The sequence below is a fragment of the Zea mays genome, chromosome 4 (assembly GCF_902167145.1).
Source record: "Zea mays cultivar B73 chromosome 4, Zm-B73-REFERENCE-NAM-5.0, whole genome shotgun sequence".
In the NCBI taxonomy this organism is placed as follows: Eukaryota; Viridiplantae; Streptophyta; class Magnoliopsida; order Poales; family Poaceae; genus Zea; species Zea mays.
Window position 1 is genome coordinate 1,319,647 of NC_050099.1, and position 19,145 is coordinate 1,338,791.

At 44.7% G+C, this 19,145-nt stretch overlaps 1 protein-coding gene, 1 long non-coding RNA gene, 1 other non-coding gene and 1 pseudogene across 3 annotated transcripts; 2 read left to right on the forward strand and 2 right to left on the reverse strand.

The window, feature by feature from the left end:
* Positions 1-7,929: 7,929 nt before the first annotated feature.
* LOC109945983 (uncharacterized) lies at positions 7,930-8,698 on the forward strand. The gene is made up of 3 exons (XR_002268935.2): positions 7,930-8,022; positions 8,124-8,230; positions 8,437-8,698. It is a non-coding gene; the product is annotated as an uncharacterized protein (transcript).
* A 1,739-nt stretch (positions 8,699-10,437) lies between these two features.
* On the reverse strand, positions 10,438-10,919 carry LOC103652664 (uncharacterized). The gene is made up of 3 exons (XR_565014.3): positions 10,893-10,919; positions 10,765-10,792; positions 10,438-10,670 (listed from the first exon to the last, which is right to left on the reverse strand). It is a non-coding gene; the product is annotated as an uncharacterized lncRNA (long non-coding RNA).
* Positions 10,920-11,048: 129 nt separating this feature from the next.
* On the forward strand, positions 11,049-12,449 carry LOC103652663 (protein NDL1-like; annotated as a pseudogene).
* An 857-nt stretch (positions 12,450-13,306) lies between these two features.
* LOC100277232 (uncharacterized) lies at positions 13,307-14,149 on the reverse strand. The gene has a single exon (XM_008679599.3). It carries the CDS (start codon positions 13,883-13,885, stop codon positions 13,553-13,555), a length of 333 nt encoding a protein of 110 aa, XP_008677821.1. The 5' UTR covers positions 13,886-14,149; the 3' UTR covers positions 13,307-13,552.
* Positions 14,150-19,145: the final 4,996 nt, after the last annotated feature.

The following is a 19,145-nucleotide window of genomic DNA, read 5'->3' on the forward strand; positions in this document are numbered from 1 at the left end:
GCGCGCAACTACTTTGGATGAGGCAAACCCTCAGGGACTTTGGCTACAATCTGAGCAAAGTCCCACTCCTATGTGATAATGAGAGTGCTATCCGCATGGCGGAAAATCCTGTTGAACACAGCCGCACAAAGTACATTGACATCCGGCATCACTTTCTGAGAGACCACCAGTAAAAGGGAGATATCGAAGTGTTTCATGTTAGCACCGAGAACCAGCTAGCCGATATCTTTACCAAGCCTCTAGATGAAAAGACCTTTTGCAGGTTGCGGAGTGAGCTAAATGTCTTAGATTCGCGGAACTTGGATTGAATTGTAGCATACATGTGTTTATGCCTTTGATCATGTTCCTTTTGCATTTTGTTGCTCATTTATGGTGCTCAAGTTGTCCAAACACTCCCTGGACCTCACAAGTCTGTTGCAAAGTGATGCACATGTTTAGGGGGAGATGTGTTACAACTTGACCCTTTGAGACTAACCATGTGCTTGAGTTTGATGCTTTAGTCTCGAAGGAGAATTGAAAGGGAAAAGGTGGACTTGGACCATGCAAGACTTCCACTGCACTCCGATGAAAAGAGTAACTTTTACAAGTTCATCTTTTAACTCTTCTTGCCTATTTGCTCTTAATTGAAGATTTTGGTGAGGCAATGGGGTTAAAGGGCCAAGATTGATCCCGTTTTGGTGCTTGATGCCAAAGGGGGAGAAAATAAAGGCCAAAGCAATAAATGGATCAGCTACCACTTGAGAAATTTTGAAAATAGTAAAATAGAGCTTTTTGTTTTGTCAAAACTCTTGCATTGTCTCTTTTGTCAAAAGTTGGCCTCTTGTGGGGAGAAGTGTTGATTATGGGAAATAGGGGGAGTTTTTGAAATCCTTGATCAATCTCTTTTGGAATGACTCTCGTTATGCTTCAACATGTGTGTTTGACTTAGAGATAGAGATTTGAGTTTGATTTGCAAAAACAAACCAAGTGGTGGCAAAGGATGATCCATATATGCCAAAATTGAATCAAAATAACTTTGAGTTTTATTTGAAGTGATATTGCACTTGTTCTAGTTGCTTTATGTTGTGTTGGCATAAATCACCAAAAAGGGGGAGATTGAAAGGGAAATGTGCCCTTGGGCCATTTCTAAGTATTTTGGTGATTGAGTGCCAACACAAGTGCTTAAATGTGAATTTATGCTCATGGATGGACAAAGTGCAAATCAAGAGTAAAGGTATGTTTCTAAGCCTTAGTACATTGGTTTTGTGTACTAATATACTTGTCTAAGTGTTAGAAACAGAAAGAAGAAGAAAAGAAAAGAGATGAAAAAGGCTTGGCTGGGTACAGCCAAGACTCAGCTCGGTCTGGCACACCGGACTGTCCGGTGGTGCACCGGACAGTGTCCGGTGCGCCAGGCTGACTCGGCGCGAAGTGGCCGCTCTCGGGAATTCGCCGACGGCGTATGGCTAAAATTCACCGGACTGTCCGGTGTGCACCGGACTGTCCGGTGAGCCAACGGTCGGCCGGGCCAACGGTCGGCCGCGCGATCTGCGCGGGACACGTGGCCGAGCCAACGGCTAGAAGGGAGCACCGGACTGTCCGGTGTGCACCGGACATGTCCGGTGCGCCAACGGCTCTCTGGTGGCCAACGGTCGGCTTCGCTAGTTAAGGAAGGGAATCGGGCACCGGACAGTGTCCGGTGTGCACCGGACTGTCCGGTACACCCGACGACAGAAGGCAAGATTGGCCTTCCAGATTTGCTCTCAACGGCTCCTAGCTGCCTTGGGGCTATAAAAGGGACCCCTAGGCGCATGGAGGAGTACACCAAGCAACCTTAGAGCATTCTTGATCATCCACACTCAGTCTTTGCGCATTCATTTGTCATTCTCAGTGATTCGAGCTCCGTTCTAGTGAGAACTTTGAGATAGTCTTTTGAGCTCGATTCTTGGCCGTGTGTGTGCGCATTTTGCTGTGGATTTGTGTGTGTTGCTTCTCTCCCTTACTCCGTGCTTCTTTGTGAACTTCAAGTGTAAGGGCGAGAGATTCCAAGTTGTGGAGATTCCTCACGAACGCGATAAGAAAAGAAAAGCATAACACTGTGGTATTCAAGTTGATCATTGGATCACTTGAGAGGAGTTGAGTGCAACTCTCGTCCGTTGGGACGCCACAACGTGGAGTAGGCAAGTTTTGTACTTGGCCGAACCACGGAATAAATCATTGTGTCTTCTCTGTGTTGAATTCCTTGTGGTTATCGTATTGTGCAAGATCTTCTCTCTAGCCACTTGGCATTAACTGTGCTAACGCTTAATCAAAGTTTTGTGGCTTAAGTTTTTAAGTTCTACAGGATCACCTATTCACCCCCCCCCCCTCTAGGTGCTCTCACTTTTGATGACGAGCGCCATTTCCTCGTTGTCGAGCTTTGAGGCATCGATTGGTTGTCTACTCGGTGTAGACTCCTCCTTCTTCTCCTCCATCGCTTTGAATGCGACCGGTTGTGCTTCGGACGTGGAGGGATCATCTAGCTCGTTGATTTTCTTTGAACCCTTGATCATATACTCAAAGCTCACAAAATTCCCGATTACTTCCTCGGGAGTAATTAGTGTATATCTAGGATTACCATGAATTAATTGAACTTGAGTAGGGTTAAGGAAAATAAGCGATCTAAGAATAACCTTAACCATCTCGTGGTCATCCCATTTTTTGCTCCCGAGGTTGCGCACTTGGTTCACCAAGGTTTTGAGCCGGTTGTACATATCTTGTGGCTCTTCCCCTTTGCGAAGCCGGAAGCGACCGAGCTCCCCCTCGATCGTCTCCCGCTTGGTGATCTTGGTTAGCTCATCTTCCTCGTGCGCGGTCTTGAGCACGTCCCAAACTTCCTTGGCGCTCTTTAATCCTTGCACCTTGTTATACTCCTCTCGACTTAGAGAGGCGAGGAGTATAGTTGTGGCTTGGGAGTTGAAGTGCTCGATTTGGGCCACCTCGTCCTCATCATAATCCTCATCTCCTACGGATGGTACATGTGCTCCAAACTCAACAACATTCCATATACTTTTGTGGAGTGAGGTTAGGTGAAATTTCATCAAATCACTCCACCTAGCATAATCTTTACCGTCAAAGGTTGGCGGTTTGCCTAATGGAACGGAAAGTAATGGAGTATGTTTAGGAATGCGAGGGTAGCGTAGGGGGATCTTACTAAACTTCTTGCGCTCATGGCGCTTAGAAGTTACGGAGGGCGCGTCGGAGCCGGAGGTGGAAGGTGATGACGTATCGGTCTCGTAGTAGACCACCTTCCTCGTCTTCTTTTTCTTGTCGCCACTCCGATGCGACTTGTGGGAGGAGACTTTCTTCTCCTTCCCTTTCCCTTTGTTGCGGGACTCTCCCGATGAAGCCTTCCCATGGCTTGTAGTGGGCTTGTCGCCGGTCTCCATCTCCTTCTTGGCGTGTTCTCCCGACATCACTTCGAGCGGTTAGGCTCTAATGAAGCACCGGGCTCTGATACCAATTGAAAGTCGCCTAGAGGGGGGTGAATAGGGCGAAACTGAAATTTACAAAGTTAATCACAACTACAAGCCGGGTTAGCGTTAGAAATGTAATCGAGTCCGAGAGAGGGCGTAAAAACAAATCGCAAGCGAATAAGGAAGTGAGACACAAGGATTTGTTTTACCGAGGTTCGGTTCTCGCAAACCTACTCCCCGTTGAGGATGCCACAAAGGCCGGGTCTTTTTCAACCCCTTCCCTCTCTCAAACGGTCCCTCGGACCGAGTGAGCTTTCTCTTCTCAAATCAACCGGGAACAAAACTTCCCCGCAAGGACCACCACACAATTGTTGTCTCTTGCCTCGGTTACAATTGAGTTTTGATCACAAGAAAAGAATGAGAAAGAAAGCAATCCAAGCGCAAGAGCTCAAAAGAACACAACAAATCACTCTCACTTAACACTAATGCTTTTGTGGATTTGGAAGAGGATTTGATCACTTGGGTGTGTCTTGTATTGAATGCCTAGCTCTTGTAAGTGGTTGGAAGTTGGAAAACTTGGATGACTTGAATGTGGGGTGGTTGGGGGTATTTATAACCCCAACCACCAAACTAGCCGTTTGGTGGAGGCTGCTGTCGCATGGCGCACCGGACAGTCCGGTGCGCCACCGGACACTATCCGGTGCGCCAGCCACGTCACCAGGTCGTTGGGTTCCGACCGTTGGAGCTCTGACGTGTGGGCCCGCCTGGCTGTCTGGTGGTGCACCGGACAAGTCCTGTAGACTGTCCGGTGTGCCACCCGCGCGTGCTCTGCTCCTCTGCGCGTGCTGGCGCGCATTTAATGCGTTGCAGTCGACCGTTGGCGCGAAGTAGCCGTTGCTCCGCTGGCTCACCGGACAGTCCGGTGTGCACCGGACATGTCCGGTGAATTATAGCGGAGCGGGAATCCGAAGCTGGCGAGTTCATAGTCGCTTTCCTCTGAAGCACCGGACATTGTCCGGTGAATTATAGCGAAGCTCTTCTGAAGATTCCCGAAGGTGTGAAGTTGGGCGTCGAGTTCCCTGGTGCACCGGACACTGTCCGGTGGTGCGCCGGACACTGTCCGGACAGTCCGGTGCGCCAGACCAGGGCTGCCTTCGGTTATCTCTTGCTCTCTTTTTTGTTGAACCCATTTCTTGGTCTTTTTATTGGCTAAGTGTGAACCTTTAGCACCTGTATAACTTATACACTAGAGCAAACTAGTTAGTCCAATTATTTGTGTTGGGCAATTCAACCACCAAAATCAATTAGGAAATAGGTGTAATCCTAATTCCCTTTCAGTGTTCTACATTATATAATGCTACAAAATTTTACAATTGCCTTTTCTTGGGTTCCTGACGAGGTGGCATGTATCTTCGTCTCTTCTATCGTGAGTTCTTGGCAATAAACTGACAGCAGGACTGTCTTCATTTCTTTTTTGCGATTTTGCTATTCCATCATCTTAGAAAAATGGATCGAGTAGAAGGGATTTTTCAACTTGTAATTCAACGAAAATTCTCTAATCATTGACACCGATATATTGGGGCAAATTTTCAAACTAAAACACAGCGAAAATTTCTTGGCCAAGACTGCATACATCCCTACTACATAAGCTCCTCGTAATCTAGATGCATTAAATACCAACAAATTTACCATTCCTAGACATAAACCACCAGATAAGTGTGGCACTACACTGCTGAAGATCAGAACAAATTAATAAAACATGTCCCCATCCACGGTTTAGCATATGAATATTGAATATAACTATTGGTATGACAATGCATATTAGGCTAGGGAATTATCACCTAATGCGACCAAACTAACGTAGTGATGCCAATATCACTCCATTGAACATTCCCATCAACTCGCATGCTCGTGGTCGATTTACAAGGAAACAAGAGGTTGAACGAGGATGCACGCTCACTTGCGCGAGCACCTGGTGCGCATCAGCATCGAGCGTTGCGACCGTGGTGACACCCTTAAGCACGCCATCAGTGCCAACTTTTTTCTGGGTAGGCGCCAGCTGCTTGTAGTGCCTGCACCACGACGCGAAGAACTCAACCAGCACCATGCCGCTCGAGTTCAGCACTTGCATGAAATGTGATACACGCCACACCGCTCGGAGAACCTAAATGGAGGCACCAATCTGGTGGCTGAGGGACAGTAGGAGTCACCTCGATTTGAAGTTGTTAGGGTTGGGCTGGAGGATAGGGAGGCGTCGTTCGACTCTGATCCCACACGACAGGCCGGCAGGGTGAGGCGGACCACGGCGGCGCGAGAATGGTTGGCCTACCTAGGGTTTGGCCATTTGAGAATATGGGCGGAATGGAGTGTCCTGGTGCGGAAATGGAGGTTGTGTGGGACGATGGGTTGATTACAAACAAGTCGAAGGACTTTTTTCGCAAAAAAATGGCGCGGGACGACCGTTGAAACTGGTGCTTTAATATAGTATAGAATTAGTGTCATGTCATGTGTACAACAGTACCTAGTTCCCTGCGATGTTATAACGCAGGATGATCGTTGAAACTGGTACTTAGTTCCATGTGAGATATTTGTAAACAGTAGTACTTAGGGGATGTTCAGCCGTAAAACTGCTGCATGTATTGTGCCGTGCGGTACACAATTTGGTTTTGGGATCAACTTCATCGGTATTGTGATGTGAGCTGCATTGGGCACAGGAAGGATGCATGCAATTCAACCGCAAGGCCGGCCCGAGTGATGTGATATACACACCATACATCTGTATCTGTACTAACTATTAAGGGGGCAGTGTAGACTGCCCCCGCCTCCCACCCGCCGCTCCGCCTCCCCCGCCGTGGAACCCGCCTCCACCCGCACCCCGCCTGCGGAGCCACTCCTCAATCTCCCGCGAATCGCTCGCCGCTCCTCCAGCCAAATCCTTGCACGCGCCCCTCGCCCTACCTTGAGTCCCAACTGCTCCATCTGCGCAGGCAATCCACATGTCGCGCATGGCGGTCGCACCTCCACCTCCACGCCGGAGCACGCGCCCACCGGCACGCCCCTCACCCAACTTTCATCCCCAACCATCCCATCTGTCGATTCCACCCCATCCGTGCAGGCCAGCCACGTGCCGTACAACCACCCCGCCAAGCGCAAGCCCCCCCCGCCCCGCCGCCTAGAAGAAGGAGGACAAGCCCCGCCGCCGCCTGGAAGGAGGAGGACAAGCCCCGCCGCCGCCACCCTCGCATTGCCAGCCCCCGCCCTGGCGACTTGTCCGGCCAATGTGGGTGTTTAGCTCATGTCGTTGCCGCTCATCCACATGCAGGAGGAGGGAGCCGCCATTGCCGCATATCCCTAGGAGCTTCTTGAGGGTTAGGTCAGTACGCATCTCCACTCTCCATAGAGATGCATCTCTGTGTCGTCGTCCATTAAATCAAGACCCTTTTGATGATTAATCTACCATCTGTGCTGTTTGATCATGCCACATTGACCTCCTGCTGTTGATGGGCAGCAGATACGGGAGGATGACAGTTAGAGTAGTGATGAGGTACCTTGTTAACAAGCTGGGCCTTGAGGACGATTCACAGGTATGGCATGCATTGTCTGATGTTTTTTTTTGCTCGCCATAGTTTTAAAATTTTTCCCTTCTTGATTGATTACCATCTATGCATATATGTGTGTGTTTTTGTTTGTGCAATATGGGTGCATGATGAATCCTTGCTTGTGTTTTAAACAATAACCTTTATGGGTATGGTCGGCATGATCCTGCGCGCGGGGCTCCCAGCATACCTAGCCCCTGCTAGCCCCGGTTAACTAAAAATGGTGTGCAAATGGAAAAGGAGATCTGTTTTCAGAGCAATTATATGATTGCTGCTAATGGGGTGTCAGAGCATATATTTCTCCTTATGTTAACTAAATTCTATAAAGACGCAATATAAATGCATTTTAGCATAGATTGACTAAGAACTTGGGCGAGCCGCACAAAGCACAAGCCACCTCACATTTGTTGGAGAGTCGAGAGAGCTACAGACAGATGGCGTACTGCGGGCTGTGGGAGTTGGAGAAGCAAGCGACGGTGAAGTAGCATAGGAACCTCCGTCAGATAGTGGTGAATCTAGCTTAGAATCAAAGCTTGGGCACCGTTATAAACCTCTAAATTTCACCAAGAGGATATTAGTCTGAAAACTTCAATGTCAGATAATAAAACAGATAAGGGTATATCGTACTTTTGTATCTAAGTTGCTAAATCCAGATCCTAAAGCAAGGTCAACTTTGGTTGCGCCACATCATGTAGTTAAATTTTGTCCGACCATAAACCTATGTCTTGCAACTTTTAGAATCTAAGCATGACATAATAGGAAATGTAAACACAAAATGACACATAAGAAGTATATATGTCACATGCAACAATAATATCATCAAACTGAACATCAATAGTTTGTTGTGATTAAATCCTTGTTTTGGTGCTCTTCGTTTGAGAACTAAACATTATCTTGTGTATTCTGCTGTAACCGTATACCTGAAGCTGCATTACTGGCACGTTCATATCTTTCTAGAGATAGTGGCAATTTGGAGAGACGACCTGAGTAAAGTAATTTCTTAATGTTCTCATCTTAAGTCTTCTTTCTGAAAAGTGTCGTGTCATTAGAAAAAACTGCATGCTATTATCTTATTCTTTTTGTCTGTATGCAGATTAATCCAAAAGCTGCAGAGTCTCTAGCAGATCCTTCTGAATATCCAAATCTATTTGAAGACTGACAGGTTGCTCTAACTGTAGAAAAAAGTGTTGCGTCTCAGAGGTACACAGTATCACACAAACTACTACATTTTGTTCTAGAATATTGCTTACCAGAAGTTAAAAAAATACATTGAATCTCAGAAACTTCTTATTAAATCCAAGGAGTAATGTACTAATATTTTATTGCATCTGCTCTGAGAACTGAGTCCTGACCACCTCACAGTTTTTGACCAAGTAAAAATTTTGCAATAACATGTCTATGTGCAGGGGCAATTATCTTCCTGCTGACCAGTATGATGCTAGGGTCCCCCTGGACACTGTGTTCACAGCTTCAGTTATCCTCTGTACATGAGCAGATTGAGAATCAGCATGCCAGTTTGCTTAATCTTCTCCAGGTAGTTATTCCCTTGTTACAATGTATCATACATCAATAATTTGTTGAAATTCTTTATTCCTCATAATGAATTGGATACTCCAATTTTTAATTCTATTTTCTCTCTGTTTGCTTTAGAATATCCTCTGTACATGAGCAGATGAGATGCCCTACACGGTGACATAGAAGCTAAATATAACGAATAAAAGATAAAACCTTGTTGCTTGGTAAAATTTTACACGAAGCAAACTTTTGTGCAAGCTCACTCATTCCCTATGTAAAATAGTAAAAGAACCAGGACCTACCAGCACCTACTGGAGTCCTTTTTTCTTTTCTTTTTTGGTCCAATGTGGACAGATTTGTGCAGGACGGAGGTCTCATCCTGTTCTTGTACCAGCATATTTAATAGGAGCTTATTATTTGGTCGCAGTGAGCAGCACTGACCGTTTGGTATGAATCATGCACCCATTCAATGAGTCCTCCAAGCAGTACTCAAATCAGTATGCATTCAGGCCTGATCAGTGGCATGGTGTGGGTGGAAACCTGGACGGCATTACAACATTCACTAACATCGGTATAGATATTGGACAGGTGGGCCTTGTCTTGATCTGTACCTTTTCCATTCACGGCCATCTCCTTTGACGAAGGCAGATATTCCAGTTCATAAAAGTAGCTAGGCAAACATAAAAATTTCAGCATTCCAGCCACAAAATATCGAAGTTTACCAAATTTCTTTTGATATTTCTCCGAAAGTTCTAGGACAGCAGCATAGTAGTAAGAAAAGTTTCAGCTTCTCAATGTCCACAAATTTCCACTTATGCAAACATTGGAACTTAGATCTTGAAAGCAAATACACTCACATAAATAATTTTAATTATTTATTTCTGTGCGCATGGCCAGTTCAAATAAATAGTTTTAAATAATTATTCATCACGAAATACGAATGCACTCAGATCTTGAAAAGCATGAAGAATACACACAAGTATTAATGCTATATAATACCTTTATAAAACTTCATCTCCTGCAATAAATAAAATAAAGCTAATATTTGTAACAGGCTTAACAATATGCATGTTGTCAAATCACATATTTATTTAAGATTTGGAATTTGGATGACCATTGTAAATTAGCAGAAATGTAGTTGTGAACGTGCAACATATTTCAAATTAAAAGTGCAACTAAAGAACAGATTTCTCTCTCGCAACTTAGTGTCCAGACTCAGGCAACTAATTCTAGGTGATCCATTCTAGGTGATCCGTGAAGAATTCCCAGAATCTTTTCAAACTTAAGTCTCAAAGTGTTAATGGTTTCATCTAAAACCGTTTGCAACAGAACTTCGTCCTCAGCTAAATCAGCAGGTGCTAGATCTTTCCCCATGCCTCAGTTTTTCTTTGTGCTTTAGCAATGTTTTTCTCTCCTCCCCTGATATCTAGCTTCCCCCATCAGCTGTTTGCTTGCAATTGATGTGACTTTGCTAACACTTCAAAATCCTCATTCTTAATTCTCTTGTGAGTGTTAAAATAGAGACCACAAACCATTCTCCGCTTCCTGGTACCGCTTCGCTGCTTCCAGCTTCCTGTTGTTATCTAGACCATCATCGTAAACCTTTGGCTTTGCCAACTCTAGCTTGGCTCCTGTCGAAGGTCGAGCGTCGGGCCTTGATTTCTACAGCAAGGAGAACAAATAATGTGAGTCATGAGGTCTTAACCATGGTCAAAAACATGTGCCTGAGTTGCGTGTACTTACATCTGTCTGGCTTGCCATAGGTTTTCTTTCGACAGCAACATGCTCTCAAGTTTGTTTAGGTTTCATGTCACCAAATGGTCTCTGCTGAGCTGCCTTTACTGGTTCCCCGGTCCAGATTCATAACTTGAGGGATTATTAGACTGCTTGTTGAGCGCACCGTGAGGTTTGGCTTGCAAACTTGAACTTTGGAGGGTTTGTGGGTTCGCTTGCCTCATTGGTGGCTCTTGCCTTGCCAGTTCTAGCCTCCTGGGTTGAACTTTTTCGACAACTCCAGGATAAGAGCGAGGTGGATCTTGCCTTGCAACCGTTGAATGGCTTGCAAGTCTCCCACCATTGTTACCCCTCTTGTTTACAAGGCTCGGGTCATTACTATGTCTCAAATCTGGCACCGTATGCGCAACGTTAATAATTATCATAATGTTAAAGCCAAGCAATAAGCATGGAAAATTAAGAACTGCTAAATTTGTTGTACTCACTTCCATCTTCATCCATTTCGTCAAAGAACTTCAGGTTGGGGAGATGGGAGGAAAAACAACAGATACAGAGTCAGATTGTTGTTAAACACCAACCCCAATCAGATGGCATGAATTAACTATATCAGTACCTCAGAGAGTTGAATAGAAGTGGTTGAATTCTGCCGTAATCAAGCACCATTTCAGGTCGACGCACAAAGAGCACGAGCTCGCCTGAAGTTCCGCGAGCGGAGAGCACGTAGGTGATAGATGATGATCCATATACACACAATCTACTGAGTGACATTATGCCGGCTGATCTTGAGTTGTCACCTACTGACAAGCATATCTTTATTGAGGAGGTATTTGACACTAGGTTACGCACTCCTCTCTCTATTTCAGTTCAAGCTTTGAACTTACCCAAAATATTTTCAATGCAGTTGCTTCTGAATGCATTGAATAAGCAAGTTAGGCATGGTCTGAGTGGTTTTATAATAAGGTAGCTATTCAATATTTAGCTTCAAAGAACCTTCCTTCAGAATAATGATTCTGTACTGACATTTTTATTTCTTAGGTAATGTCAAATTTACTGTATTATTATGGCATGTGTAATGTCGTGAAGGATATTTTGTTGCAATGCTACTTTAGAAAGGTAAATAAATATGGCTTAGGTTATGGCATGCGATGTGATATTTGTGTAGCTGCTTAAAACTTGTGTTTGAACTTTATGATCCTTAGGGAGTACGTGGAGGCTCAGCTGAACCTGAATCAGATATTGTGCAGGCTTGCAGAAGCGTATGCGCTAAGACATCTCATCCCTTATCAGTTATGGTGTATTTGTTTATGATCTTTAACCCTCCTTTTATTCAATGAAGTTTCTAGATCAACAGCAGTGCATTAATGTGTGGCGATTTATCTAAACTATCAACGAGTATGTCCTTTTTATCTCTAAAGCTTATATGTTCAACTCCTACGGTCATACGGTGCCTGAGTCAGTGGATGAGTGAAACCAGATAATATTATTTTGCGATGCTTTATACAGGAGAAAAGACTTGACAGAGAACCTGAAGCAGCTACAGTGCAGGACACTAATTTTTGTTGGTGAGAATTCCCAGTTCCATGCTGAAGTTGTGCACATGACTGCAAAGCTTGATAGGCGATATAGCGCTCTTGTGGAGGTACCAATTTGTACGCAAATTTTATTTTACGTTGATTTTAGGGTTTTTTACATACCAAGTTTGGTGTCTCTACAGGTACAAGCTTGTGGCTCGGTTGTGACAGAAAAGCAACCACACGCAATGCTGATACCAATGGAGTACTTTCTCATGGGATATGGACTGTATAGGCCAAGACAGATAAACTATAGCCCTCGTAGCCCTCTGAATCCGTTTTGTATATCACCAGAGCTCCTCTCTCCTGAGAGCATGGGGGTTAAGCTAAAGCCAATCAAGACACGAGCCAACCTTAAAGCATAGGAACAGGTGATGAGAATGCGTAGGAACTGATGCGCATCCCTTGATTTTTTTGTGCTGAAGTGACATAGCTATTGTTTCCGTGATGTACATAAGACAAGAGGTTAGTCGGGTCAGGGTTGGGTGGGTGGTCGATTCCATTGATTTGTAGCCTTTAAAACAGTTGTACATTGTCACAGATTTATTTGTTGAAGGGAGAAGAAATAATAAGGGGAGATGAGATGTTGCCAAAAGTTAGTTCCTCTACATTTCCATTTTTTATCTTGTAAGTTAGACTGGCGAATCCTTGCGGCTTTCTAAATAAGTTACGATGGCAGTCAATTGTTGCAGAAGCTTCTCTCGTGTTAGCATGGATAATATATCTTGTGAATCATTTCTATTCTCATTTGATATATCTATACTTTCCATTCCTACTTTTGCTAATAATCTTCTATCTGTTTGCTGGTAAATTTGTTTTTCCAATTCAAAATATCTCGTGACTCATTTATATTGAGCATGTGTTTACAAATAATGTTGTCATCGGCTCATGTGGTCTTTTAAGCCCTGCCTCTACATGGACTTCGGCCTCGCTTCCGCTGTCACCACGCTCTGGACCTGCACCGATGTCACGCACCTCATGCACGTGCTCCTGCAGTTCCGCCTCGCCTGGTGCGACAAGCTAATCTGTTATGCCCGCGCCGTCGCCGCGCACTACGTCTGCTCCGTCAAGGGCCTCTGCTTTGACCTCTTCATCATTAGGGGTGGAAACAGAGCTTTCAATGCATGCTGGAGGTGCACGATGTGATCAATATTATCCATGCTTGATAAATGATGACAATGGTGATGGCCATGATATATGGTCAACATTGTATTGATCTTTTTCCGAGTTTTAGGCTATCATGTTGTTTGCTGGAATGGATATATTTCATTGTTCACTTGGTTCTTGTGATAGAGTTAATTACCTTATTTCGGTGCTTTCTTAGTACCTTTTTCTGATATTTGAGTTGTAAATAACACTTCCCCAATTGTGATGTCATTATAACTCAATGACATTATTAAAATCATATATAGAAATCAATATGTTACTAATTGTTGCAATGTAATGGTGAAATAGCTAGATTAAAATAACAAAATTTATATATGGGTAGGATCACAATGAATTACGAAACATTTTCTCATAACAATATAACACACATTTGTACATAAGTTGTTGTATTATTATACGTTCCCGTTGCAACGCACGGGCACTCATCTAGTAAATAAATAAATAAAAAGGAAGCACGCATATATGGTGAAGACTGGAGAGATGAGATGAAGAGAGGAGGATGGCTTGTGTGGATGGATCGGCTGGTCCTAGCTAGCTAGTCGTGCTTCCAGCGCACGAGCATGGAGACGCAGCGGCGCATGATGTAGAGGCGAGCCCTCTGCTCCCTCGCCGCGCTCGCCAGCCGGCTCCCCATGGACACCGACCGCCGCAGCCGTCGTCGTGGCGCCGCAGCGTCTTCTTCTTCCTCCTCAGCCTCAGCCTCAGCCTGCAGCTGAACCCTGTTCTCCCTCTCCTTCCGTCGGCTTCCCAATCCCTCCTCTCCCGTGTTGGGCTTCTCCTTCTTCTTTCTTGTTAGCAGCTTCATGTCGCCGTCCCAACTGGTGCTGGTGCTGGTGGAACTGCAGCGGCTGCTCCCTCTGCGGTGCATCTTGCCAATCAATTGTTCTTCTTCTTCTTCCTCGATCCTCGCTCCGACGATCCTCTTCGTTCTTCACGGCACGTACGCGATCGATCGCACACACACAAAGTAGAAATGAGTTCAGCAACCACCATGTACATCGTCTCTATTTATATGTGTCTCGATCCATGCATCTGTAGTTAGTTAGGAGCTGATTGAGAGAACATGCATGATAGCTAGGTAGGCTGCAGCAGGCCACCTGCCTAGCCTAAAATATCATGTACCGTCCGCTAATGCATGTGTAGCTAGGTGCCCCTCTCTAAGTCTCAGATCGATCGATTGTCGGAATAATTATTTAGTTAACACGACCTTGTCTGCCGGTGTCCACATGACTGCAATGCAAACTGATGCATGCATATATGCTCCGTTGCTTTTGCTTTGCTTTGCTTTGGACCTTTAATTTGTTTCCTTTCAGTACATTTCTACTACTTACTATACTGCTCTACTAAGATATGATAATGCGTGAGTACCATTCGTATAATTTTTTTAAGTGAATCGGTTTAGTGTAGTCGCTGATTATTCTGTCTTTTAATTTAGTGATCTAACAATTGTTTTGGTCTGATATGATCCTAATACCCATTCGTATAAGTTTTTAGAACTAACCCTAGTTTAGCCTTCCTACACCTTAAATCTTCCCTCTCTTCGGCTTTACGTCGACTAGAGATGTCTTGCGTGGTCTGCCGACGTCAAGACGACACACCTTAGGATTTTTCCTCGTGATGGGGTCTCTTCTGGGAGGCGAGATCTAGGTCTACTACGAAGAAGACGATTATCTGCGCCATCGTGTACCGTCCAAGCCCCAGGTGCGGACCGTCCGGACGTACTTTGAGAAGGAGCCGCTCCTGCGTAGAGATGACAATGGGTACCCGAAACCCGAATACCCGACGGGTTTTACCGGATATGTTGGCGGGTACGGGATGATTTCTCTACCCGCGGGTATGTTAATGGGTAAAAACCTCTACCCGTTGGGTAGACGGGTACGGGTATGAGTTGGTACTACCCATACCCGTCTACCCGTGGGTAAAATATACCCGCATCAATAGCACTATAAACATCTAATAGAGTCCAACTTAGCTAGAATAAAATCTTCTTTAGTTATCATTTGTCTAGATACCAAGTTATGTAATCATATAATTTGTTATATGTGAAATTGAAGTTGTTTTTATATGTTTATTTAATATTTTGAGTGATTGGTATATTGGAATTTAATTCTTTTCTAGCGGGTACGGGTTACTCGACGGGTAAAAATACCCGCGCGGGTACGGGTATGAGTAAGATTTTATACCTGTGAGTATATATGGGTAACCCGACGGGTAGAACTTTTTTTGATAGGTACGGGTATGGAATGGTACTACCCGACGGGTATGTACCCATTGCCATCCCTACTCCTGCGCCTAGGTCGCGGGCCGTCCGACCCTATGCCGTGGACCGTCTGCGCCTCTGCATAGAGCACCGCCAGATGGTTCATTCCAGTGTTTGGTATCCAGATCGACACCAACACTATGGTTATATATATACACACTATATTGTCCAAAGAACTTGCTGAATCATTTGACCATGTACGTGTTACAGTTCTAAGCCTCATGATATCATGCATTATATTAGCATGAGGGGTTGTTAGTTGGAAACAATGTGATGACCATGTGATCCTGTGGCCGGCAGAAAAGGTGCATGCTAACATAGATTACGTCAAAAGCGTACACATATTTTTAAAAAAAAAATCCAGCATAGGGTATCTATTTCAAAAGCATGTCATATAAGTATAATCTTAATGTGCTACCTTGATTGAATAGTTTTTTGCAGTCAAGTACTTCTATATAAATATGACAGTTCTCGGACGTACATAGAAATCAAAATGATGAGCTGTGTTAGTTGTTTGCCTCATGATGGAGAGAGAGAGAGATGAAAAATGTTGCTCAACCGTCGTCTTGTCCACTTCGAAAGTCCAAAATCCTCAATTTGCAGAACATGCAAGTAAGCACCACTGTACTCGTAGCTAATTATTAGTCTGCTTTGTACCTAGCTTTCTTTAAATAAAACGTTTCCTCATATTAAGTGAAATCTGTGCAAATTCCTTCACATAAAAAATGACTCTGTAAAATATTTCAGTAACAAGCCAATTTCAACTCATGATGCCAACTCAAGCATCTGAAAAATCGAAAAAAAAATCATGCAAACAAAGCATGGAGCCATGGACTAAGCAAGATACAAGTTTTACAGTGATTGAGAGAATAGTGTGGAAATATGAGGTATGTTCTCCATTTCAAATGCTAAGTCATTATGCCTTTTTTAGATACATAGTTTTTATACCTTGTTGATATATTCAGACACGTAACAAAAGAAATGTATGCTGTTCATTTTAAGTATTTTCCCTTTATTTTCTTAAAAAAAACGGAAAAGCCAGCCGAGCTGGGCCGCTCCAGGCCCACGGCCGAGCAGCCCAGCAAGGCCAGCCAGCCGAGCGCAGGCCGAGCGGAACGCGCATGGGCGAGCGCGCCCACGATCGAGCGGCTGAGGGCTTGCGCGTTTGGATCGGACGGACGCGTACGAGATGGGGTAGAGGGGCTAGCGGACGGTTCCAGCGGATTCGGAGAAGGCCAAGCGTCTGGGTGGCGGCGGCGTTCAACGGATGACGATCCGCGCGGCTCGCTCGTCCGGAATCTCGGTGAAATCCGTTTGCCTTCTCCCATCTCAGCTCCTTAAAATGGAACTCGATCCCCTGGTTCTAGGGCTTCATCCCTCAGAGACGCAAGACTCTTTCTCCTCTCTCTGTTCGCTACTGTGGTTCGGCTCGGTTCACTGGTTTGGTTCCCAGCCATCCGGTGGTGTTCCTAGCTGATAGAAATTGAAGGAGGAAGGAGGTGGTGCTGTGCTCGTGACTTCTTGTGCTCTGTTGCTATTCCAGTGCGCCTGTTTGGGTGCTCTGTCTGCTCTGATTATTGTCCACCGTGGCCTGGTGCTTGGGCTCTCTGCTGCGCGGTGTTCATCTTCTCGGGCTGGTGTCGTGGACGTCTCCCTCGGCTCCGGCAGCGGCTCTAGTATCTCCGTCCACCTCCCGCCGTGCAGGCCCGGACGTGGGCGGCGGAATTGGTTTTCTGGGACAGAACTTCGTGTTCGCTGAGCTGGTCTTCCCACGTAGACAATCTACGTGCTGTGAGTTACCCGTTGCCTCGCTTATTTTTTGAGTAATTTTGTGCAATCTGCTAGTATTATTTACTTGGGTGTGATTGCACAATTTGTGGGCGGATTTGATTGCTCGATGATGATAGCGGTGTAGTGAGACGACGTGACAGTCTGGGTTTTAGTGTGTTGTTATTTTCAGCATTGATATTATTTGTGCCTAGATACTATTGTGCAAGCTGATTATTTAAGTTCATTATTGTTCCTTAATTCTTATGCACACTGTTTTGATCTTAATATTCATGATTGATTTCTAGGCTCATAATATTTGTTCTAAAACCATGTTTTGGTAAGATAGGACTGTCACGTTAGTCGAGGATCTTTGATCACTTTTTAGCGTTGGAGGGCTGTCTATTGCAGCAACCCGCTATTTTGAGAGTAATATTTTAATATAAACAATCATGTTTATTTGTTTAATCTGCCTTCTTCATCTACTTGCCATGTTTAATTTGCAATTGGATTTGAGTAGCTATATTACATGTTTTCATGTCCTGGAATTGCTACTGTTCATTGCTGTTATAATTACATATGGCATTTATCTGAGTTATATGCTTGTTTTATTCGGAATTAGAATATTTAATTTATTTAAATATGTTGAAAGCATGTCACTTATTTCTCTAAATTTACAACAATCCAGAAAACCAATTCGTATAATGGCCTCCAGTTCTGATGTCATTAAGCCTGAAGCGTTCGACGGCGCAAGCTTTAAGCGCTGGCAGATTAAGACTCGCATGTGGCTCACTGACCTAAAATTATTTTGGGTAGTGACTTCGGCTGTTCCCCAGGCTGCATCAGATGATTCTGATGATGCAGCGAAGGCCGCCGCACTAGCGGAGAAGGCCAAGTGGGACGAAGCCAATGAGGCATGCTTGTCTCGTCTGCTGAACGTCTTGTCGAACCGCTTATTCGACGTGTACTCTGGTTTTATCTCTGCTAAGGGTCTATGGACTGAACTTGAGAACGAGTTCTCTGAAGTTGACAATGGCAATGAGTCATTCACAACGGAAAACTACCTTAACTATAAAATGGTTGAGGGAAGGTCTGTTATGGAGCAGCTACAGGAGATTCAACTCCTTGTTAGGGACTTGGTCCAATATGGTTGCGTCCTACCAGACAGTTTTCAGGTGAATGCAATACTGGCAAAGCTCCCGCCTTCTTGGCGAGACTTTGTGACTTCACGCCGCCACATGAAGAAGCAAATGACTCTCACTGAGTTGTCAGCTGCGATAAATGTGGAAGAGCGTGCAAGGTCCAGTAACAAGCCATCCCAGCAACTCCAGGCTCACGTTGTTGAGAAGGGTGGAGATAGAAAATTCCAGAAGAAGAAGAAGAACTCTCCACAGAAGAATATGAACCAACCTAAGTCCAAAAAGATGAAGAAGAAAAAGGAGGACTTTATCTGCTACGTTTGTGGTGTCTCCGGGCATACAGCTCGGAGGTGCAAACTTAGGAAGGGAAAAGGTCCTCCACCTCAGCGCAAAGAAGGGAACGTGGTGGTTAACTCCACCCCAGGGTATGCACCTCAGGCCTTTATGGCAAGTCCATCAGATGACTGGTGGATGGATTCCGGTGCTACTGTTCATATTTGTGCTGATCGATCCATGTTCTCTTCATTCCAGGGATACAACAGCGCACCAGTCTTGATGGGAAATGGTGTTCCGGCAGCAGTTCGAGGTACTGGACAGGTCTACCTGAAGTTAACTTCAGGAAAGACGCTCGTGCTGAAGGACGTACTCTATGTGCCCTCGATGAGCCGGAACCTCATTTCAGTGTCGCTGTTATGTCGACAGGGTCTCAAATTAGTGTTTGAGTCTAATAAAGTGGTCCTGTCTAAGTTTGGTACTTTTGTTGGAAAGTCATATGAGTCAAGCGGTTTGTTCCGTCTTTCTGTTTTGAACAATCATTCTTCTTACCATGTTAATGTGGTCTGTAATAACGATTCCATTAATAATATATGGCATTCCCGTTTGTGTCATGTGAATTTTGAGGCCATTAAGAGATTAAGTGACATGTCTTTAATTCCTGAATATAAACATGTTAAAGGTGTAAA